The sequence below is a fragment of the Leucopleurus acutus genome (genome assembly GCF_964270905.1).
Source record: "Leucopleurus acutus genome assembly, chromosome: 19".
Classification (NCBI taxonomy): domain Eukaryota; kingdom Metazoa; phylum Chordata; class Mammalia; order Artiodactyla; family Delphinidae; genus Leucopleurus; species Leucopleurus acutus.
Window position 1 is genome coordinate 23,698,587 of NC_139161.1, and position 23,476 is coordinate 23,722,062.

The 23,476-nt window shown below is 54.7% G+C and overlaps 2 protein-coding genes across 2 annotated transcripts in view; one reads left to right on the forward strand and one right to left on the reverse strand.

The window, feature by feature from the left end:
- ZNF652 (zinc finger protein 652) overlaps positions 1 to 18,049 on the reverse strand; it is a 250,610-nt gene extending 232,561 nt beyond the window's left edge. The window contains exon 1 of the mRNA XM_082860865.1: positions 18,020 to 18,049. The gene's annotated coding sequence lies outside the window, so the exon portion shown is untranslated. The remainder of the gene's footprint in view (positions 1 to 18,019) is intronic.
- A 486-nt stretch (positions 18,050 to 18,535) lies between these two features.
- On the forward strand, positions 18,536 to 21,715 carry NXPH3 (neurexophilin 3; the record flags this gene model as incomplete). Its single annotated transcript, XM_082860113.1, has 2 exons — positions 18,536 to 18,641; positions 21,011 to 21,715. The coding sequence occupies exons 1-2, from the start codon at positions 18,588 to 18,590 to the stop codon at positions 21,713 to 21,715; spliced, it is 759 nt and encodes a 252-aa protein (XP_082716239.1). The 5' UTR covers positions 18,536 to 18,587.
- Positions 21,716 to 23,476: the final 1,761 nt, after the last annotated feature.

Below are 23,476 nucleotides of genomic sequence, written 5' to 3' on the forward strand. Positions count from 1 at the left end.
ATGGGTGTGGTCACCATGGGGGCGTGGTCCTCAGTGCTGGTGACGTGCTGTGTGCACAGGCTGCATGGAGGGTCTGCAAGGGTGTGAGGTGCAGCTGTGTGACTGCTCCTGCAACACGTGTGCGTGAGTCAGGATACAGACCCCCCGGGGGAGTGGGGAGACTGGGCCCAGTGTCTGCCCCACGAGGTCATGCTGGGTAATCTGCCCGCCCTCCCTGGACCTCGAGTCCCCTGCACACAGGGAGGTGTCAGCGGAAGGCTGTGTGAGGCTTCCCCAGCTCCATCAGTCTGTGCTCTGAGCACCAGGGAAGACCCCAGGGGCCCTGCCTGCCCACCGCCAGGCCTTCTGTCTGCCCTTGATCCCTCGCCTTGGCGCCTGAACAACTGTGCCTGACCAGCGAATGCAGGCCGGGCCAGCTGTCACTGTGACATCCATTCTCCTCGGTGGGCCTGGGAGCTCCCACCCAGCTCCCCCAGCTCCTCTCGCCCTTCTCCCTCCCTGTTGCACCCACATCTGGAAATTAGGCAGGGTGACACCTGGAAGCATCCCATGGCCATGGGGTCTCGTGGGGTTCTGAGCCTTAATCCAGGAGCTGGGAGAGACGAAGGTGACAAGGAGTTCCGCTCCCAGCACCCCCAGAGCCCCACTTTCCACTGTCTCTGCCCCCAGAGTTCCGGGAAGATTCCTGGGGCCCCAGCCCAGACCAGGGAGAAGCCTTCTTATTTGCATATCACGTACATCTGATTTGCATGTGCCTCCTGGTTGGCCATTTCTAAACAACCCTGGAATTCGGATCTCACAGGACGCTGAGACTTTTCTAGGAGTTTGCTTCTCTCTGTCTCCCCTTGACCCAGGTGTTTCCTAAAGGACAGTCACACACAGACTCCTCCCTACACACACCTGTTCCTGCACACAGGCACAAGAGTATACCAGCCTCCACCAACATGCAAAAATGCAGAGTCCTGGGCTTCCCTGGTGGCGCAGTGGTTGAGAGTCTGCCTGCCTATGCAGGGGACACGGGTTCGTGCCCCGGTCCGGGAAGATACCACATGCCGCGGAGCGGCTGGGCCCGCGAGCCATGGCCGCTGAGCCTGCACGTCCGGAGCCTGTGCTCCGCAGCGGGAGAGGCCACAACAGTGAGAGGCCCGCGTACCGCAAAACAAACAAACAAACAAAAAAGTGCAGAGTCCTGTTTCTTATCCCTGTGCACCCTCCCCCTTGCCCTGTGGAATATGCGCTGAGCACACGCTCACACATGCAACTGCACAGATGCCCGTGCTTCTGTCCTCACACACACTCAAAACTCACACACCTTTGTCTACACACATGCCCCCACAGCCCCAGTGCACAAGCAAACACAACTCAGCTTCACGTAGGAGTTGGGGGGCTGCACACAGAAGCTGCCAGTGAAGTGCCCTGAGCAATAGATCCCTCCCAGACCCCCAAGTGGGCAGGACTAGCAAGGGCGCTCCCGTGTGATTGGCTGGGAGGAGACAGCGCGGGTCAGGTGGCTGTTTTCAGTGGTTTTACCACCAGTGGGTCCCTGGTGGTAAGAGTAGCACAGTCAGAGTAGCGGTCCTTGAGAGTTTTGTCTTCCCTGAAATATGGCTCCATCCTGCATTTTCTGCATCATTTCTGTTGCTCTCACCCCAGGCCTCCTCCCCTTATTGGTCCCCAAACACAGCTTCCTTGGGTGGCCCTGCCTCTGACCTTTTTCTCCCTGCTCCCCACCAAGAACACCTCCCTGCCTTCCTCCACCATAAACACTCACACCTTTTTTTTTGTGCTGTGCTGTGCCCTCTTCCTGGATGGGCCTCTTTCTCTGTCCACCCAGCACACTCCTATACATCCTTCAAGTCCCACCTCGAATGTCACCTCCTAGGTGAATCCTTCTCTAACCTTACCAGGCAGAAGTAATCTCGTTCCTCACTCTGAACATCCAAAGGCAGAGCAGTGGGGTGGAGAGACATGGTTGGTCCTAAATATCTGTACGGGGGATGCTTAGGGGCTTGGAGGCTGCAACCTTTCATTTGTATGGAGGGGACAGACTTTTCTGAAATTTGCAATTACACGGTGAGCACTTGGACTTAAATGATATTTTGTGTTCATTTTCAGGGGAAGAGAATAGGCACAAGAATCAGACAATGCTGCTTCCATCCCTTCTGCTGTGCACCTTTGGGTGACTGTTGCAGCCTCTCGGGGTCTCAGTTTCCTTGTCTGTAAAATGGGCTCACTGTTGGGGATTATGAGAAGCCAATTAGAGCTTGAACATCTATGGCCTTAAACTCTCATTTCACTGCACAGTAAAGATTATTTTTGCTCAAAGGACTTTTGCTCACTTCTCTGTCTCCCCACTGGACTAGAAGTTCCTTCACAGCAAGGGTTATATCTCTATCTACAAAATGGGGATAATAATGGGATAGACCTCATTTGTGAGGATTAAATGAATTAACTCATGTAATATGCTTACAAGAGTTTGCTGGCACTACTCAGTGTTTACTAGTATAGTTATTACCACATACCTTATCATTTAATTCTTACAGCCATCCTGTGTCGTGGGAGATATTGTTATCCCACTTTACATAACATTTAGGAGCCTCCTTGCCAAGGTCACACAGTGTGCAAGTATCAGAATCTAGATTTGAATCTGGATTTAGCAGAGTCTTAACCACCGATCAGGATGTGACAGTTCTGGGCAGACAGATCAAATGTCCAGCCCACGACTTCCTGATACAGTTTATTTGCACATGCCCACATCCCTTACTGTGTCCCTACAGCACATAGGCCTGTGTTCCATCTGGACTCAGCAACTGATGACACCCTGAATAGGGGCTGCCCATTGGCCCAATCCCCACAGCTGACTGAGGTTCGTAGGTACCACCCTGAGAACAGGATTCCACCTGGGGAGGGGGAGACAGGGTGACGGCCCGGGGTGAAGCCTCTGTCCACACTGGCCCAGGACGCTGGTCATTCAGCCCCACCCCACATATCCATTCAGCCTCCCAGCCCAGAGCACCTGGATGGAGAGACACTCTCTACCCCACATGTCATCCCGTGAGTGCCGGACACTCGTGCTGGAAAGCTTGACCTGGAACGTGTTTCCGTGCAGCAGGCCAAGCCTCACTCACACCACCGCGCACCAAATGCTCTGGTGCAACAGCCTCACGGGGCCCCCCAGTCCTGCTGGGGAGAGCCCTGGGGGCAGCAGAGGTCCAGGGAGGAAGGGAAACATGGAGTTCCCCAGTGTGCGTGGCAGCTGAATTCCTCCAGATCACACAGCCCGGCTCCCGGAATCAGTGGGAGCCCCTTTTCCTGGGCCTGCTGGGGGTTTGGCCAACAGGCAGCTGGAGTCCTTGGATGTTCTGCTGAGGGCCTCTCGTCCTAACCGTGTGCCCAGTAGCTCCAGAGAGCATGGCCCAGATGGCCAGAATCCCAGGAGGGAAAATCTCGGCTGGAGCCCAGCCAGCTCTGGGCTTGGGGAGGGCTGCAGGGAGAGAGCAGGGGAGCAGAAGATTAGACGCAGGGGCATGGAAGGAATGATTTCTTGAACCCCTTCAGGCTCCAAATCCAGTCTGCCCACTTCGGCCCAGGCTCAGAGAACCGGACACCCGAGACCTGTGGACACGGTCGTGACCAGGGCTGTGGAGAGAAGAATCTGACGGATGCGGAGGCAGCGGACTGCGGGGCACACCCAGGAGGACCTCAGCTTCAGCAAACGGCTCAGGGACGCACTGAGCCCAACCAAGTACTGCGGTGCCGCAGCGCCCTCTGTTGGCCAGAGGCGGAGGCCGCCTGTCCAGAGCTCTGCAATGGTTGGGGGAAAGCGGATGCCCGCAGGACTCCGGCCCAAACACAAGTTCCCTAAAGGGCCCCAGGAGTCAGCGCCCATTGAAGTGGTCATCCGAGCTGGGAGAACCTTGGCGACTCCTTGCGTCAATCCCTATTTTGTCGCTGGGAAAACTGAAGCCAAGAGAGGGGAGATGATTGACCCCAAAATGGTCTGGCGCCAGGGACTGGATTATGGGGCTGGCTAAGTCCCAGTGCTGGTGCCATGGGATGGCCTGGGATTTCCCAGTCACCCCCACCGCCATGCTCCCCACCAACCACCCGGAATCGACCTACATCCGGGCAACTCCAGACAGGTCTCCCAGCCCCGCCTCTGCCCCCACCCCTTCTACCCAGACCCCTCCTATAACAATTCTAGAACCTCCCTGTCTCGCCACCAGCCCCCTCCTCAGACACAATACCCTCCAATCTTCTTCAGCACCCCCGTCCCCCAGACTCAGGAGACTGCCTGTGCTCCCCAGCAACCAACGATTTCCCACGTAAAGCCTTCGGCTTTTTTCTTATTTTTTTCCCCAGGAAATGAAAACTTCAATTTATTTCTTTTCTTTTCTTTTTTTAAATTAACTTTATTGGATTTTCTTTTTAATTACAAACCACAGTACTACATGTTCTTTGTAACAGCTAAACAAACCAGAGGTATCTAAAGAAAAAGTCGAGAATCTCCTCTCTCCCTTTCCAGCCCCACATCCCTGAGATCATTAATGTGGTTGAAGGAGTGTTGTCTTTCCTTATTGCTCTAAGGCTGTTCACTCAATAGGTAGGATTGAAACCTGCTGTGCATCGGGCCCTGTGCTAAGCCTGGGCTACTGAGGAAAATAAGACAACAGCCACGATGCCCACTGCCCTCAAGGGGCTTACATTCTAGAAGCGGGAGGAGAGGCAATAGAGAGTAAATAAGAATATTTCAGGCAGTGATGAGTTCTCTGGGGGGGAAATGGTGGGGTGATGGGCTGGGATTGATGGGTTCTGAGTCAGGGACCCGGCCGCTTTGGGTGGAATTGCAAGAGGAGGGACATTTGAGTTGAGGCCCAATAGAGGGCACTGTAGGCCACTGTTCGAATGTCATTCTAAGGGCACCAAAAAGCCACTGAGCATAGGAAGGGGTTGTACAAGGACCCCTTGGGAGAATGGATTGAGGGTGGGCCAGTATGGCTGCCATGAGACAGAGGGAGAGAGAGAGAGATTTCTACTTTTAGATATTCCTTCTTTTTTATATAAAAATGGGCTTAGACTACATACATTGCTCTGCTCATGTTCTTTTTCCTTCCAGTGCTTCAGTCAGAAAATGCAACTCCAGTTCCAAAGGGTCGGCAGGTCACACACACTCTGGGCAGCCAGCACCCCTCAGCTGCCGCAGCCCTGGTGGTTAAATCAATCTTTTAATTTTTCCAATCCAAAGGGTAAAAATTACATCACAGCAATTTAAGCAACAAAATTAATAAAGGAGTATTGGATTATAACCCAAAGTATAAAATAAATATCCATGAGTCCATACGGATTTAAATACATGATTGAATAAATTAATAAATGGGGAAAGAAGAAAGACATCTCCCGTGCAGAAGAATTCCAAGTAAATGACGTAGATACTTCATCCTAAAAGAGAAACGTATAATCCCCCACTCCTTACCTGGGGGCTGCACATAAGGACTTCCTTCTAAAGGCATAATTTTACAGGGAAAAAGCCTGGCAATTGAGGTCAACAGCTGTCATAAGTCACGTTGACAGTGTCTGTTACCGAGTCCAAATTGGCTCGTCCTGCTCGCCACACAACAGGCCAATGAGACGATGAGTTGTTCAGGGCAAGGAATAGCAGCTTTATTTGGAAAGCCAGCAGACGGAGGAGATGGTGGACTAGCGTCCCAAAGAGCCCTCCTGGCTGGGTTTGGACGCAGCTTCTTTTATAGAACAAAGAGGGGGAGGTGAGGAGGTGAAGTTAAAAAGGCGATAAGTCGCTGCAAATATTTCCTGGTTCCGGCCAGACTCTGGAGGGGGTGTGTTAATTTCTTCTTTCCTGCAGACCTGGGCAGGATGTTTCCTGTGAGCTAACGCTCAGGCATGGAGGCAGGTTTCCCAGAGATGAGCCATTACGTATACTTTAAGCTCTGGGCAACATCCTTTCACTGATTAACTTGTAGAAACAATATAATACAAAGGTTAATGTGAAAGAAACAGATCCAATATGGAGTCAGGTTTGTTCTTCCCTATTACGTATGTACCCTTGATATGATGTGATAAGAATGGCGATTTACCTCTGTGGTCAACCTCCCCAAAAGGCATAGCCCCCGTCTATGAGAAAAAGATCAAATTCCAGCAGAGGGGCATTCTACAAAATCCTGACCAATACTTCTCAAACTGTCAAGTCATCAAAAATAAGCACAGGGCTTCCCTGGTGGCGCAGTGGTTGAGAGTCCGCCTGCCGATGCGGGGGACACGGGTTTGTGCCCCGGTCCAGGAGGATCCCGCGTGCCGCGGAGCGGCTGGGCCCGTGAGCCATGGCCGCTGAGCCTGCGCGTCTCCGCAACGGGAGAGGCCATAACAGTGAGAGGCCCGCGTACCGCAAAAAAAACAAAAAAAAGAAAAAGCACAGTCTGAGGAAAGGTCACAGCCAAGAGGAGCTTAAAGAGATTAAATGTAATGAGGTATCCTGGATGGGATCCTGAGACAGAAGAATGTAAAAACTAGGAAAATCTGAATAAAGTATGGACTTTAGTTAATAATAATATACCAGTATTGTTTCTTTAATTGTAACAGATGCACCATGCTAATATAAATTGTTAATATTCGGGGAAACCGTGTATGGGGTGGGGGGAGGGGTGCCTATGGGAACTCTCTGACTATCTGCTCAATTTTTTCTGTAAGTCTAAAACTGTTCTGAAAAATAAAGTCTACTAGTTTAAAAAATACATATCTCATGCAACTGACAAGGGCTTAATTTCCAAAATATACAAACAGCTCATACAACTCAACAACAAAACAAACCATAAACAACCCAATCGGAAAATGGGCAGAAGACATAAATAGATATTTCTCCAAAGAAGACGTACAGATGGACAACAGTCACATGAAAAGATACTCAACGTCACTAATTATTAGAGAAATGCAAATCAAAGCTACAATGAGGTACCACCTCACACCGATCAGAATGGTCATCATTACAAAATCTACAAATAACAAATGCTGGAGAGGGTGTGGAGAAAAGGGAACCTCCTATTTTGTTGGTGGGAATGTAAATTGGTGCAGCCACTATAGAAAACAGCATGGAGGTTCCTCAAAAAACTATAAATAGAGTTGCCATATGATCCAGCAATCCCACTCCCGGGCATATATCCAGACAAAGCTATAATTCAAAAAGACACAAGCACCCCTATGTTCATAGCAGCACTATTCACAATAGCCAAGACATGGAAACAACCTAAATGCCCATCAACAGACGAATGCGTAAAGAAAATGTGGTACATATATACAATAGAATACTACTCAGCCATAAAAGAGAATGAAATAATGCCATCTGAAGCAACATGGATGGACCTAGAGATTATCATACTAAGTGAAGTAAGTCAGAAAGAGAAAGACGAATACCATATGATATCACTTCTTTTTTTTTTTTTTTTTTTTTTTTTTTTTTTTTTTTTTTTGCGGTACGCGGGCCTCTCACTGTTGTGGCCTCTCCCGGTGCGGAGCACAGGCTCCGGACACACAGGCTCAGTGGCCATGGCTCACGGGCCCAGCCGCTCCACGGCATGTGGGATCTTCCCGGACCGGGGCACGAACCCAAGTCACCTGCATCGGCAGGCAGACTCTCAACCACTGCGCCACCAGGGAAGCCCCATATGATATCACTTCTATGTGGAATCTAAAATATGACACAAATGAACTTATCTACAAAACAGAAACAAAATCAGACATAGAGAACAGACTCATGGTTGCCAAGGGGTTGGAGGAGGGATGGATTGGGAGTTTGGGATTGGCAAATGCAAACTATTATATATAGAATGGATAAACAACAAGGTCCTATTGTATAGCACAGGGAACTATAATCAATATCCTGTGATAAACCATAATGGAAAAGAATATGAAAAAGAATATATATACGTATAGCTGAATCACTTTGCTGTACAGCAGAAATTAACACAACATTGTAAATCAACTATACGTCAATAAAATAAGTTTTAACAATACATATCTCATTGTTGTTTTAAATTGTATTTCTCTGACACCTTCTGAGGCTGACTGACTTTCCATATACATTTTCTGTCAACTGCTTGTTTATACTTCTGCCCACTCTTTTATTTTTTGCCTTTTTCTTATTGGTTTATAAAATTTTTTTCATAGTAAGGATATTAACCGTTTGTCTATTACACATGTTGCAAAGGTATTTTTTTTCAGTCTGTTGTTGACCTTTCTATTTTGTTTGTGGAAACTTATGTCCCTCTGAAATACTTTCTTCTGTAACCAAATCTTTCTCTCTCTCTTTTTTTTTTTAAAGAGAAAGTCTTTTCTTTTTTAATTAATTAATTAATTAATTTGGCTGCATTGGGTCTTAGTTGCAGCATGCAGGATCTTCATGGTGGCACACGGGCTCTTTGTTGTGGCACGCGGGCTTCTCTAGTTGTGGCGCGTGGGATCTAGAGCACACGGGCTCAATAGTTGAGGCACGCAGGCTTAGTTGCCCCGTGGCATGTGGGATCTTAGTTCCCCGACCAGGGATCGAACCTGCATCCCTTGCAGTGGAAGGCAGATTCTTAACTACTGGACCACCAGGGAAGTCCCTTTCTCTCTCTTTTTTATGGCTTCTGGGTTTCCTGTTCCCGCAAGGTTAAAGAATTATTCTTCTAATTTTTCTCCTAATATTTTTAGCTTTTATTTTTCACTCTAAAACTTTAATCCATCAGGGGTCTATTTTGTAGGTGTTGTCAGGTCAGAGGGAAGGATTTGGCTTTATTTTCTTCCCGATGGGTCACCGATATGGCAGCATCATTTATTAAATAAATCGACTTTTCCCCTAAATTGACATTCCCCTTTAATAAATAAGTTCCCATACAGATCCTTACATCTGCGTCTGGAAGACTGAATTCCCCAGTTCTCCATGCTGCCATCGACATCCAGCTCAAGAGCCCATACCCACCTTCTCCTTAAAGGCTGTAATCCCCCACCCCATTCCTCCCAGCTGGAATCTGCCTTATCCCCACCTGACTTCCCATGGAATTCATTCATTCAAATTGCGTACACATTTATTGAGCTCCTCCTGAGTGTCAGGCATTGGACCAAAGAAGACTGTCCCTGTCTTCCAGGAATTCACAGCCTGGGGAGAGAAGGGAGAACAAAGTGAGGACAGGTGACTCTGGGGGAACAATGGTGGGAGAGGTGTCAATTCCATTCAGAAAAGCTTCAAGAAGGGAGTGCTGCCTGAGATTGGTGAATGGTCCAATGGAGAGCAGGTGTTCACCCGACAGCCACGGAGGAAGGGGCCGCCAGGTGGCAAGAACTGTGTGTACAAAGGCACGGAGGCAAGGCAAAGCCTGGTGTGTCTGGGGAGCTGCAAGTGGTTCAGAGGCCCCAGGAAAGGAGTGTCGGTAGAGAAGAGAAAGCAAGGGGCAGTCTGCAGAGTGAAGCGTGAGACAGGCTGGGACCTGGAATCTGGGACCCTTTGCTGCCATGCTTGCACCTGGACAAAATACAAAGAAACTACAAGGGACTAAAAATAACTGCGTGCATGTACAGTTGGGGCAAATGATGGACAAAAAGATACAAAAAGACCAAAAATCCCGATTGCCACTTCTGAAGAACGGAGAGCAGAAGCAGGGTACTGGGCATGCCCCCTGCACACAACACCACCGAAGGGGTAGGCAAACCCCCTAAGCCCCCCCCTCAGGCATGACGCCTGGAACCAGCTTGCCCTCCCTTCGGAGCGAGTGAGCAGGGGAATCTGTTTCTTGCTCTCACTCCCCCCTGCTGCAGCAGGGGTCCCAATAAAGCCTTGCCTGCATTTCTTGTTTGGCCTCTGGTCAATTTCTATTGATTAAGGACGTCAAGAACCCTGGTCCGTAACAAGTGGGGCCAGAGCACATGCAAGTGTGCTGCAGAGTCTGCCATTTCTCCTGAGAAGCACAGCGTCGCAGCGAGTGCACCGACGCTCATTTCCCAGCTCCACATTCCGCCCAGGCTGTCACGTACTTAGTACTTTGCTTTCAGTTAGCTACTCTTTTTCCTTAAAATAAATTAATTTTAAAGGGTCACTTTGTATCACCTCCATAAATGGGAAACCAGTATCCCTTGCTATAAATAAAAGAAAATAGAACAAAAGCCTTAAAAGGAAACATTTCTATGAAAATTAAAATTGTTCATCTGTACTACTTTTTTTTTTAAAGGAATCTCCCAGCCAACACAACAAATACTTCACTTTAGGACACACTGGTGTGGTGAGTAAAAGCATGGGTTCAGCAAGCCAGGCCGCCTGGGTCCAAATCTCAGCTCTGAAGAGTATTGGCTACGGATCCTCGGGGAAGCCAGCTTATCTCCTGAAGCCTCAGTTTTCTCATCTGTAAAATGCGGTAGTAATAGAAGCTACCTCAGTAGGTTGTGTGATTAAATGAGAGGATGTTGGTACCATTTCATGAATGTTCTCAATACGCATTGTCTAGTTTGGGGCTGTGGGAAGCCTTCCAAGGCTTTGAAATAGGAGAAGGAGATCATCTAATTTGCATCTTGGAAATTAATCTCCCTTTGGCGTGGGGTACGTAAGGAATGACTGGGAGAGACCATTCCGGGCTGCTGTGGTCCCAGTGAGCAATGATGGAGTCCTGAAGCCTCCAGTGGGTTGGAGGAGAGGCAACTGGACGTTGGGAAGAGAGGCAGGGGGCAAGGCTGGCACCAAGATTCCAATGAGGTGGATGGTGGCGTCCTTCAAGGAGGGAGGAACACAGGATGCCACAGGACTGTGGCTCAGGATGTGAAGAGGATGATTTTGTATACTTGGAGTTGGCAGAGTCTGTGGAATCCCATGTCCAGAGTTGGCTGACTTTGGGCCTGGCGTTCAGGAGTGAGTAGGTTATGCCTTTGGGCTGAGATCAGTCCCCGACCCCCAAGCCTGAAAGGCTGCAGATCAAGCCAGTGCTGAGTCTGCGTGAGGCAGGTGTGGGCAGCCGTGGTGGTCCAGGGCAGAACAGGGGTCAGAAAAGCGCCCCCAGTGGCGTCCTTCCTGCTGCCTCTTCATGGCTGCGCTGACCCTTCCAGGAGTGGCCTGACTGAGGTCCCTTTCAGCCTGTGGCCACTCCCAGGCTCATTCCCCCCATGTTCTGCCCTATATTGAAATGTGGGAAGGGCTATGGCACCAAAAGGGAACAGTGATGACCCCAAATGGGCTGTAGGGAAGCCTTCCTCCCGAACTCTCTGGGTTCTCATCTGGCTACCACCCCAACCCTGCCCCCCTCCTCAGTGCCCTTCGACTCCCCCTGCCCCATCTTTGATCAGATTTGGAATCGGAAGGTCTTGATGGCATCTCCGCAACAGAAGCTCAGGTCAGTGCTGCTCTGGGAAGCCCTTCAACCTCCTGGATCCCCCTGACACTGTCTCCTCATCTCCCCCACCCCAACGCCCCGCCCCACCCAGCGGTGCCCAAGTGTTTAGATAGGAGTTCCTTGAGTGGAGGTTCCGGTTGTCCTTCCTTCCGCCGCCAGGCGTCACCATCGGCCTGGAAATGGAAGGCGCAGGCAGGCCGTCTGGACGCCCGGGCGACCGTCGGAGGGCGAGGGGGTGATGCACCCCGCCAGCCCTATGGGGGAGGAGGGGAAGGGACCCTGCGGGGTGGACGCCTCGACCTCCGGAGGAGGCTGCCACGGGGGGCTCTGGACCCAGTGTCCGTTGGGGGTCCAGAGGGGCGCGCGCCCCTGAATTCGGGCCGGAATGGAGGCGAACCCGAGGGCCAGGGTGCGGGTGAGCGTGGCCTCTACGCCCACCCTGAACCCCTTCCGTGAAAAGGAAGCGGGAATTTCTCACTACAGATGTTGTACTGACCCTTTCACAAATAAAGAACTCGAGGCTCCCTTCGCGTGCCCGAGGGGGCACGACCCCCCTCCCCGTCTCAGTCGAGGCTATTTTAGCTCCAGAGCTGCCTCCTGGTCCGACAGCGACGTGAAAGCCTGTGGTTGACTGAATAACTGAATGCGGATATAAGAATAGGCGGCGTTTATTGAGCACTAACTATATGCCAGACGCTGTTCCCAACAAATTTATACTGTTATTATCCCTATGAAGAAACCGGGCACAGTGAGGTGTGATCATTTGCCCAAGACACAGTGGCAAATGCAGGATTGGGACCCAGGGTCTCTGGCTCCAGAGCTCGATCGCGCAACGACGTCTCTGAGCAGCACAGGCCCTTCATTGTCTTAAGGCGTTGTCATCAAACGCCTGGGCACCGGGCACTGGCGAGCGAGAGGGGGGCAGCGCGGCGGACAGGTGAATCCTCGCCTTCCTCGCGGCGCAAAGCGCCCGCAGGCAGCGCCCCAAGTGCCCACCAGGCGGCGCGCTGACCCCACTCACGTCCGACACGACACGCCAGCGCGGTCTCCTTATCATCCCCCGGGGAGTTGGCTTTGACCACGGCGACCTGTGTCCAGCCGACAGGTGGAGAACAGATGACCTGGTGCCAGGTGCGGGGCCCCTGCCAGGTGCCCTGCAGTCTAGCGGTGCAATTCAGGCCCTGTTTCTCCCCCTTGCTTCCCACCTCCGAAGATACTGACGAGTAGCTGGAAGGGGCATGGCCAGACTCCTTTTGTTCAAGTGCTTCACTGTTTACAAAGCACTTTCCACCAGCTCGATGCAGATAAAGGACCGAGGTGTACATGTGCCCAGTAGAGAGCCAGACGTTCTCACCCTCACCAAGTCCTCACCCCAGGAGAGGGGCAGTGTGACCCCCCTTTACAGACAGGGCAGCTGAGGCCCAAGGAAGACAAGAGGTTCTCCCAGATCACCCACACAGCCGATCTCAGAGCCAGACCCTAATCCAGGAGGGCTGGACCCCACGTCCTTATCCTTTCCTCTCAACAAGAGCACACGAGGGAGCCTTTAGAGCCAGAAGGAGGGCCCTCCTGGCTGGAGAGACCTGTGAGAGGCAGGGGCATAGACAAAATGACCCCTCAAAGCCGGAGGCAGGAGGTAGGTACAGTGTGGGATGTGAGTAGCTTCCCTCAGGCTTCTGAGGCCAGGGGGTTCCCACCTGCTTCCTGGCTCCCCTGTCCCTCCCCTGCCCCATCCCCCCTCTCTTCCATCACTCTTCCCTACATGACTGGCCCTGGCAGCCCCATTCTGCACCCTCGCTGTGCTCTGTCCTTTGCGACTTCCTCCCACTCTCACCTCTGATAACTCTCGAGGCTCACACGCCTCCCAGTCTGGTCCCTTCGGTGGGAACTCCACTCTGCACCCAGCTCTTCGCTGCACCTGAAGCACCTGACGCCACCTGTCCAGGGTGGGGCTCTGCATCCTCCCACAAACCTGCCCTCCGTCCTGTGTCCCGCGGGCCAGAAAGCTGGGGGCATCTTTGACCCCTCAACCCCAGTCCTAGAGCCTAACTCCTCTCCATTCCACTCCTTAAATGTCTTTCAGGGCCATCCCCTCCTTCCCATCCCAAGGGGTTCTGCCCTAACCCAGGACATCATCACCTCCCAGCTTCCAGTGTCACCCACTCTCTTAAATCCTCTGCCATCAGAGTGATCGTTCTAAAGTGCAAGTCTGCCCCTTGTTTAAAACTTGTAAATTAAAAACCTGTAATACAAAACAAACACCTTAATCACAGGATGAAGCCCCAAACCTTTCACTAGACCCATAGAGCCCTGAGCCGTCCAGCCCCGGCGCATCTCTCTGGCTCTGGCTCACTCCCCGCTCCTTCACAATCCTTACTGCCTATGGCTTCTCCAAAGCACCAAACTCTCCCTAGTCTCTGAGCCTTAGCATGCGCTGTTCCCTCTGCCTGGAAGCCCCCTCCCCAGCTCAATGGCTGGCGACGCCTCCTCGCCCTTCTGGTCCCAGCTGAAACGTCACATCTCACAGAGCTTTCCCTGACCACTTCCAGGTAAAGTGGGCCCCCTACTTGGTTTCTCTCTTACTCAGAACTTGGTGATCTTCGTCCTTCATACCACCTTCCAGCATCTCAGAGCTTGTGTTTTTGTATGCTTAGCTATTTAATCTCTTCCTCTCCCAGAGCCCCAATTCTCCACGCGAATAAGGACTGCCATCTCTCAATCACAGCTGTACCCTCACACCCAGCCCAGGACCCGACATACAAGTAGACACCCGATAACTATTTGTGGAACAAACGAGGCTTTCATCTTGTCCTCATCAGAACCCCATTCCCAGCCTTTCTTTCATCTCTGGCCTTTGCATGAGCTACTTCCTCTGCCTGGAAGGTTCTTTCCTTCCCCTCCCACCTGAGCTGATCCACATATCACAAGACCAATTTCTCTGGGATTCGTCCTTGGCCCCCTCATTAGAATTAGGGTTTTCCTCTGGGCTCCCCTGGTTCCCTCTATGTAGCATTCTATCATAACACTTAAAAATTGCAATTTTCCAGGTAAACATGAGAGATTGTTAGCAATAATGAACTCCTCCCCCCTCTCCCCCGCACCTCTCTGCTCCAAGCGGCTCAAGGGCATCCATTCTCTGCCTTTCAAACCATCAGGAGCCCCATTTCCTATTTATTCAATAAGCGCTGACCGGGCACCCCTCTGTTGTTTTCTTTCCTCCAGCACTGGGGTGGTAGGGAGGAGGGGAGGCATATAGACAGGATTCTTCCAAAGGTGAGACTGAGGCAGGCGAAAGCATCAGGGGTGCTAAGCAAATGCCCAACCAACCCACATCCAGGGTGCAAGTGGGTGCCAGGGAGGCTGGGGGCCGCGGGGCGGTACTAGCAGGTTGAGTTCTTCCCCTTTCGTTGGGCATCTGCTGTGTGCAAGGTGTGGTGGGGAGGGCGTTGGGGGTAAGAGGAGAGGTGAGCCTGCATGGCAGACACACCTGGGGTTACCTCCAGCACAGCTGCGCACAGAGTTCACTGAATCTGCCATCTGTCTCCCCACCCTGGGAGCAGGTGGAAGGACCGAGGTTGGGTACATTTGCCGGAGGAATCTCGGCCAAACCCTGTGGTCACTTTTTTGTCTCTGCCTTGCCAGGCTGCTCTGCTCCTCTGAGCTGCTGCTTGTTCCCTCTATCCTGACACTCCCCATACACCAGTTTATCAAAGTGAAGTCCAGAGACCACCTCCATCGGCATTACCTGGGAAGGGGGCAAAAATGCCTGGTTCTGAGCTCCCATCTGCTGACCCTGGGGTGGGACCCTAGCATCTGCATGTGTACAATAACCTCTGCTTGGCACTCTCGAGTGTGAGAGCCCCAGTACTTCTGCTGCTTCCAGGATCAGCCCACATGCCCTCCTTGCCCCTGGCTGCCGGCTCCTGTCTGGGATCCTTTTGGGGCTGCTCTTCCTCTGCCCACCCCTTAAATGCCAGGGTGCCCAGGGGTCCTCCATCCAAGCCCCTTGTTCCTCTTTCACATCCACACCTCCGGTACCCCCAGCTAGACTCTCTTCTGCCCTTGTTTGGCCAACAGCACCCAGATTTGACATGACTGATACTGACCTCCCCACTTCCCCAGAAGCCACCTTCTACCCCCCAACACATCCTCTCGCATGTAGTGCCCACCTCAGCGAGCATCCTGCCTATTGCCCAAGCCAGAAACTTGGGTATCATACTTGACTCTCTGTCTCCCTTCCTTCCTCATTTCAGCAACAACTCAATCCTGATTTGCCTCCCTCCTAAAGATGTTTTCAGTCTATCCCTCTCTCTCACCCCAGACCATTGCATTTATCCCCTAACTGGTTCCTTTCCTCAAGTCTTTCCTCTTTCCAGTGAATTTTCCAAAAGCTTTCTAAACTGCAAATCTGACTACACTCACCAGCCCCCTTAAAACCCTTCAAACGATTTTCAGGTCCTAACCCCCTTGATCTGCAGGAAGGACCTTCCGTCAGCTGGCCCCAGCTTGCTGCTCCAACTTCCTCCCCTCCCCACTGAGCTCCAGTAACAACAAACTGCTTCTTGTTCTGGCCTCCAGACCTTTGACCATTCAGTCAGTCCTTCGGCATCACCTCCTCCAGGAAGCCATCCCTCTCCGATCCCCCCACCGCCCCCGCCACCCCCCACCCCACCCCACCCCACCCCACCCCGCATGGTCCTTAGTGTATCCATACTGCCTGGTAGAGGGATCTGTTATTCTACTCACCACACTGAGTTATACTCATTGATTTTCATGTCTCGGTTCCACGCTACGCAGTGAGATCCTTGAGGGCAGGGATGGTGTCCAATTCGTCTCCGTGTCCCAACCCCTGGCCTGGTGCCTGGCACTGAGGACAGGCTTGGCCGATGGATGATGGATGAATGCAGAGGGGAAACTTGAAGGAAGTGAGAGCCAGGAAGAGCCAATAGGGCAGTGAAGGCCAGCCTGGCAGGAGGCGCAGCCAGAGCAAATGTGTGGGTAGTAGAAAAGCAAGAGCTTCCCTTTATCGAACGCCATGACTGCCTGCCAGCCATTGCGCCTGGGCTTCGCTTGCACATTCGGTCTCATTTAGTTCCTGCAACAACAGATCGAGAAACTGGCATCAGAGAACCAAAGCAACTTGCCCAAGGTCACACAGCCAGGCTTGGAGTGGAATCCAGGGCTGTCTGGCCTGAAGACCTGTGCTCTTTCTGCTGGGTCACACTGCTCTCCTGGGGATAGGACCTCCTGGAGATGGACAAGGAGTGGGCCCAGCTACACACCTGCCTAGCTGAGGGCCGGAACCAGCTGCTCACGCTCAGGCCGACAGCTTCTTCCTCCCAGCCGGACCAGAGGCTCAGAGGCCAGACAAGGATTTATCTGTTCCTCCCTCCCCAGGCTTTGGGTGGGGGAGGGGGGTCTTTGACTAGACATGCACACACCCCCACCGCCACCACCAGGGAAGGGCTGCTGCATCCCATACTGCCCAGGGTGCCTGGGGAATGCAGGGGGCTCTGTGATGCTGTCTGCGCTCTGCAGAATCTGTCTCCCTCATCGCACTTGGCCCAGGCTGATATTAACATTCATCTGCATTCCCCGCGCACCCGCCTGGCAGATGGTGGGGGAGGAGGCTGGGTGTGTGCTGGGGGCTGCAGCCAGAGACCAAGCTGGGCCTCGAGGGCCAGAGCGGAGTGCCCACCCATCCTGCCCCATGGGCCCAGCCCAGGCTGGGGCTGTTCCAAATGCTGGGGTACCTCCTCACCCTCACAGCCTCTGAGGGGTGCTGGGTGCTAGAATCCGACCTTTGATTTTTCTAAGGACTAAAGGGGCCCTGCAATTCCAGGAAGAAAACCCAGAGATGTGGGGGGATGGGGGATGGGCCCCACCTTTGGGAATCTTGGATGAGGGTCATTTTCTTCCTCCTCGCCTGGGAAGTTTGCAGAGACCGGAGATAGAGACCCTGCTGGCATAGGAGCCCCACATCCCAGCCTGGGGCTCCCTGGATCACAGGGAGGGCAGTAGTGAAGAATGGAGGTACAGCCTCCAGGGAGGCCTTGCCCACCTGGCTCCCCAGCTTCTCAGGAGGCTTACCCCTGACCCCAGCCCCAGAATCCAGTCTGGACCCTAGTGGCCTTTTCAGTCCAGCGCTCCATCCAAAAGTTTCCTGTTACAGCGACTGGACTGAGAGGTATTGCGGGGAGGCAGGGAGGGTTATCCCTGCCCCTCTGAGTAACGTAGAAGAGGAAAGGAACTGACTCCTGAACAAAAGGAGTACAGGCTAGACACCTAGAAGAACTTCCCTCAGCACAAACGCAACTCTTGCGGAGAGAAGTGGACTTTGGGCTGTGGGAATAGGCTACAGTAAGGAAGACGTTCTTTTCTGGCTCTCGTAATGAGTTCGGGAAAAATGACCTTTCCAAATTCCAGGTCTCTTGGGATTCAGGGCAGGGCAGCGGATCCCCAATGCTCGCGACCGGGGACAGGCGCCCTGCCAGAGGGGTGGGAAAAGTAGTGTCCCTATTCCCGAGGCCACCACCCTCTCCCTTCCTCGCCCAGTTACTCCGCCCCCACATCCTGCCCCTCGCGTCCTAGGCCCCTGGGTTGCTGGCCGGCAGGGGAGGAGTTAACTCTGGAGGTACCGGCTGGGCTCACAGTACCTGCCGCCGCCGCCGCCGCCGCCGCCGCCGCCGCAGCCGGTGGGAGGGACGAGGAAGCGGGAGCCGCCTGGGCGCCAGAAGCGCTCCAGTCTGGCGGGGCGCTGCGCGGGTAGCGGCGGCGGGTCTCGGCGCTGCCAGGGGCGTCCGCCAGGGGGCGCGCCGCGACGGGGCGGGAGGGGCCGTCTGGTCTGGGGAATTAGCACAGGGACGAGCGCGCGCGCGGGTCCCCAACACATCTGGGCGAGAGCGGCGCCGCTGGAACCGAGGGGGCATATCTGGAGCGGCGGAGCCACCGCGCAGCTGGGGCCCTTGGAGGCGCTCGGGGCACCCATCTGGGACCTCGAGAGGGGGCCGTGCCGCGCGCAGCTGGACCAGGGGAGGGGGGCGGCGGCTGCACAGCTGGACCGAAGGGGGCGGGGTCGGTCCTGGGCGGCTGGCAGAGCGAAGGGCCGCGAGTGGCCTGGGACTGGAGCATGGGACGGCGCGCCTGAAAGAGCAGGGGTGAGGAAGGGCCTGGTACCCTGAGGGGGAAAGACGAGAGAAAGGGGCACGAGAGCAAAGGAGGAAGATGCAACTGACTCGCTGCTGCTTCGTGTTCCTAGTGCAGGGCAGCCTCTATCTGGTGAGTGGTCCGCGGGGAGCGGCGCGGAGGGGCGGGGGCCGGGAGGATTGGGGGAGAGCGCGGGAAGCTTCCAAGCCCGAAAACTTTCTCCCTTCCCCTCAGCATCCCGGGGATGGAGCGGAAGCCTGGAGGCTGGGGGAGAGGGCGGGGCCGAGGCCAGAGACTGGACAGTAAGGGTTAATAGGGGCGGGGAGAGGGTGCTGGGCTGGCCCACCCACTCGGCCTCTGGTGGCGGGAGGTGCGACGGGCACGAGGGAAAATGCCCGCAGCCGTCGCCAAGGGTTACTCGACCCCTTCCCGGGCCCCGGGCCGTGCGGCAGGGTGGTGGGGGATGGCTGTGGAGCTGATGGCCTGCCAGAGTCATCAGAGCTGTGGGCTCTTCCCTGACCTAGGGGCCCCGAGCTCTAGGTCCATCAGCGTACGAGCCAGTACAGGCGCGGGGCGGCCCCCGCGTCCCTCGCTGCCGCCTTCCCTCCCGCTCCCTCCCTCCCCGCCTGTTGTTTTCCTCTTCTCTCCCGGCTGCGCGCAGCCGGAGCCCCACAGGACCTGGGCAGGCGGCTCCCGCCCCGGGCTCTCGCGGCAGCTGAGCGGAGCGCCCAGAGCCCGCTCCCCGAGCGCTCGCTCGCTCCTTCCCGGCGGCCCAGGACGCGCGGAATCAACCCCAGACCCCAGCCCAGGGCTCAGCTCCCCTCCGACCCACCAATTGGGTCGGGCGGCCAACCGCCACCCACCAATCCCGTCTTGGAGAAGCCTCAGCCCCACACCTGGGTCTGCCCTTCTCCCCAAAACAATAATTATCTTTGCCACCGTGTGGAAGAAGCCCTCCCTTAACACATCCCCACCCGGGGCCCTTCTCCCCATCCTCCAGCCATTCAGCTGTGACCCCCGGCGGCCAGGTCTGCCGCCTTGAGCCCAGCCCGAGAGCTTCCCTTCCTACTGTCCCTCTGCCCCACCCTTGGGTCCTGGCAGGCAGGGCCACCGCACACAACCCCAGGCATGGCCAGGGCCAGAAAAGAGACCACAAACCCCTTTGGAGCCCTCCAGACCTCAGGCATCCCACACCCTCATCCCAGGGTCACCAGCAAATCCAGATGCTGCCCAGCTGTGAGCTGGTGCCCCGGTGCTCATAACGAGATACATAAGGTAAGTACTCTCTTCAAAAGCTGAGCAAACCCACACCAGGCAGCTGTCCTCAGGAAACCCGGTTCACTCCCTGATGCCCTCCTGAGCTGTCCTGTGTTTGAGCTCGTCAGGCTGTCCTGCTGGCCTTCCCCACAGCTCCTTCAGGAAGCCTCCCCAGATGTTGCCTGTCAATAGAGCTGATGCAGCAGAGGCCAGCCAGGCCTCCGCAGTTTACAGGAGATCCTGGGTGGGGATGGGGCTTGGATGAAATCCCAGTAGAAGGACCCATCTGGCTTGTGCGCCCGGGAGTGCAGTGGCTTGGGAGGTCTGACTCTGTGTGACAGCCTTGTAGTGATGTAACCTGTGAGTCTGGTGTCCCCATCTGTGAAGTGGGAATAATAAGAACTCCTACCTCCTAGGATAAGTAATGTCCTGGCAAGTTATCACCAGTGGTCCCCGGAGGAGAGTTTGGCCCTCCCGGGTATGGAACTCACCCCAGGTCTCCCTCAAATCCTCCTGCCAAAACCTAAACTGCATTTGTACTTGAGAGAGAATTTCGCTGGGTTCTGTTTTCTTTTCCATCATCTGTTGGTTCTCTTTGCCTCTGAAGGTAGAAACTATCCCAGGATAGGGGTGGTGTCTCATCCAACAGACTAGAAAGTCCCCAAAGGCAAGGGCTGTACCTCCCCTGTCAAACTAGGGGCTCTCTCAGCATAGAGATGGAGCTCTTCTATCTGACTTGGGGCTTTTTGAGGGCAGAGACTGTACCTCCCCCATCAGCCTGGGAATTTCACAGAGTGGGGGACTCTACCTCTCCTATAAGAAAGGGGTGCTCTGTCATCACAGCTTCTTCTATCAGATGAGGGCTCTCCCAACATCGGGAGCTGGGCCTCCCCCATTAGACTCGGGGCTCCCTAGGAGCTGGGGCCAGGTACCTCTGCTGCCGTGGTCTACTGGAGAGAATTCTCCACCATCCTTCCAAGACTTTGAACAGTGACCAGAGGCAGGACAGTGGGGAGAGGAGCTAGGGGTGACCTGAGTGTCAGAACATGAGAGGGAACCACGACACAGGCCAGAGTGCATACCCAACCCCCAGAGTAGGTGGGCAATGTGCAGGGCCCCCTCAGCCCCAAGTCAGAGTGGAAGGGAGGGCAGAGAGATGATGCCGGTGGTGGGAGGCAGTGAACCAGAATTCCTGGGTCTTCTGGGGACCCGGGTGCTCATTCTCCTCCCAACTCCCTCCACAGGTCATCTGTGGCCAGGATGATGGTCCCCCTGGCTCAGAGGACCCTGAGCGTGACGACCCTGAGAGCCAGCCCCGGCCCCGGATGCCTCGAAAGCGGGGCCACATGTCACCTAAGTCCCGCCCCATGGCCAGCTCTACTCTCCTAGGCCTGCTGGTTCCACCTGGGGAGGCATGGGGGGTCCTCGGGCAGCCCCCCAGTCGCCCGAACCACAGCCCCCCACCGTCGGCCAGAGTGAAGAAGATCTTTGGCTGGGGTGACTTCTACTCCAACATCAAGACGGTAGCCCTGAACCTGCTCGTCACGGGGAAGATCGTGGACCACGGCAATGGGACCTTCAGCGTCCACTTCCGACACAATGCCACGGGCCAGGGCAACATCTCCATCAGCCTCGTGCCCCCCAGTAAAGCTGTAGAGTTCCACCAGGAGCAGCAGATCTTCATTGAAGCCAAGGCCTCCAAAATCTTCAACTGCCGGATGGAGTGGGAGAAGGTGGAACGGGGCCGCCGGATCTCGCTCTGCACCCACGACCCAGCCAAGACCTGCTCCCGAGACCACGCTCAGAGCTCAGCCACCTGGAGCTGCTCCCAGCCCTTCAAAGTCGTCTGCGTCTACATCGCCTTCTACAGCACAGACTACAGGCTAGTCCAGAAGGTGTGCCCGGATTACAACTACCACAGCGATACTCCCTACTACCCCTCCGGGTGACCCTGGGCAGGCCACAGAGGCCAGGCCAGGACTGGAAGGACAGGCCTGCCCACACAGGAAGCCATCTGTCTGGATACTGGGCAGGGAGAGGAAGGGGCCTCAGGCGGGGAGCGCGGGGGTGGAGAGGGCGCCAGGGCCAAGCCTCAGGTGGCGGGGAAGGGGGCGCAGGTGCTGGCCCCAACCTGAGGCCGTGGAGCAACCAGGACACAGGAGCCCTGGCCGAGGAGTGGGTTCTCTGGGCGGCCTCCCAGGGCTTCCCCACGGAGCAATAGAGAGATGCTGGGTCCAGGAGGTCCCTGGACCAAGCAGACCAATAAAGTCATGGAGGGGAGCCCAAGACCTTGGCTCCCTCCCTGCCATCCTGCGAAAGAACGCAGCAAGGAGAGGGCTATTTCATCGGTGAGGACAGCACGCGGGCACTGAAGGATGGCGGAGCTGGGGCTTCCTGGGAGCCAGCACCGGAACTCTCCAGCCCCACCCAGTGGGCCGACCCGAGCCCTCATCCTGGACTGTGGCTTGAGGCTGAAGTGGTGACCTGTGGAGTCTTCGATGTCTTGACAAAGAGACCATCTGCCCCCAGCCAGGCCACCCCTTCCCAAAATTCCCTCTCTTGCCATTGCTCCCCACCCCCACCCTTGTGCTGAAGGGGACCCTCGTCCTTAAGCTGAGACAGGGGGCGATCGTAATTCTCGCAGCACCAAGACCACACGTGGAAGCCCACCCGTGAGCCACGTGCATCCCACTCCTTGCTGGCTCCTCGGGGAACGACCTTGTCCAGCGAGTGAGCCTTCCATAGCCAGCCTTCCCCATCAGCCCAGGTCTTGCCAGGACAGAGATGCTGCCTCCCTGTGGCCCATGGGACCATCTGCAGCTCGGGGCAGGGTGAGGCCACACCGCGGCGGGTGTGCTGGGCCTGTCCCGTAGTGTCTGTCTGTGGGGGTGGGGAGGGGGGAGGTTTTGTGAAATCATCAGTTTGTTGACTTCTGTGTGCAGACTCTCGTTCTCAGATCAAGGAATAAAGCTTTCCTGGGCACTGGACTCTGAGTGATTGGGGAGGGGTATGGGAGCGGGGGTGGGGAGGGCCACAGGCACCCCGTGGTCTGGCCAGAGTTTCTCAGATGGCAACAGGACATTTTCTGGAGTCCAGAGCTGCAGGACTCCAACAGCTACTGGAGCTGATGCTCCAGGGCTTCCCTCTCCACCCCCTTTCCAGCCACGAAAGCTGGGGCTGGTAGGGGGTGAGGGTGGCATCTGCGAAGTAGCTGGGGAGGAAGAGGTAGTAGGTGGGATGGGCCACATAAGGTGTTCCCTGTCACCTTCCTGCATATCCGTCTGATGGGCCCACTGGGGTCCCAACACTCTTGTCAGTATTTTGCTCTGTGGCCTTGGGCAAGTCCATTGTCCTCTCTGGTTCTCTTTTCATTTTTTTTCTATAAAATGAGGAGCTTGCCATTTGAGAACCCAGAGGTTCTCAAATGTGAGTGGGCTTCTGCATCACCAAGAGGGTTGTTAAAACCCAGATTTCTGGGTTCTACCCCAGAGTTTCTAATTCAGTAGGTCTGGAGTGGGGCCTAAGAATTTGCCTTTCTAACGAGTAATGAGTGCCCAGGTAGACACTGATGGTCCCAGCCCAGGGACCACACGTTGAGGGCCTCTCAGATGTCCTCTGAGTTCCCTTCTGGCCCTGGCTTCCTGGGACGAGGAGACACCTCTGATGCTTCTCCTCGTTGTGATTTCCAGTGGCTCCTCCTGCAGAAGTCT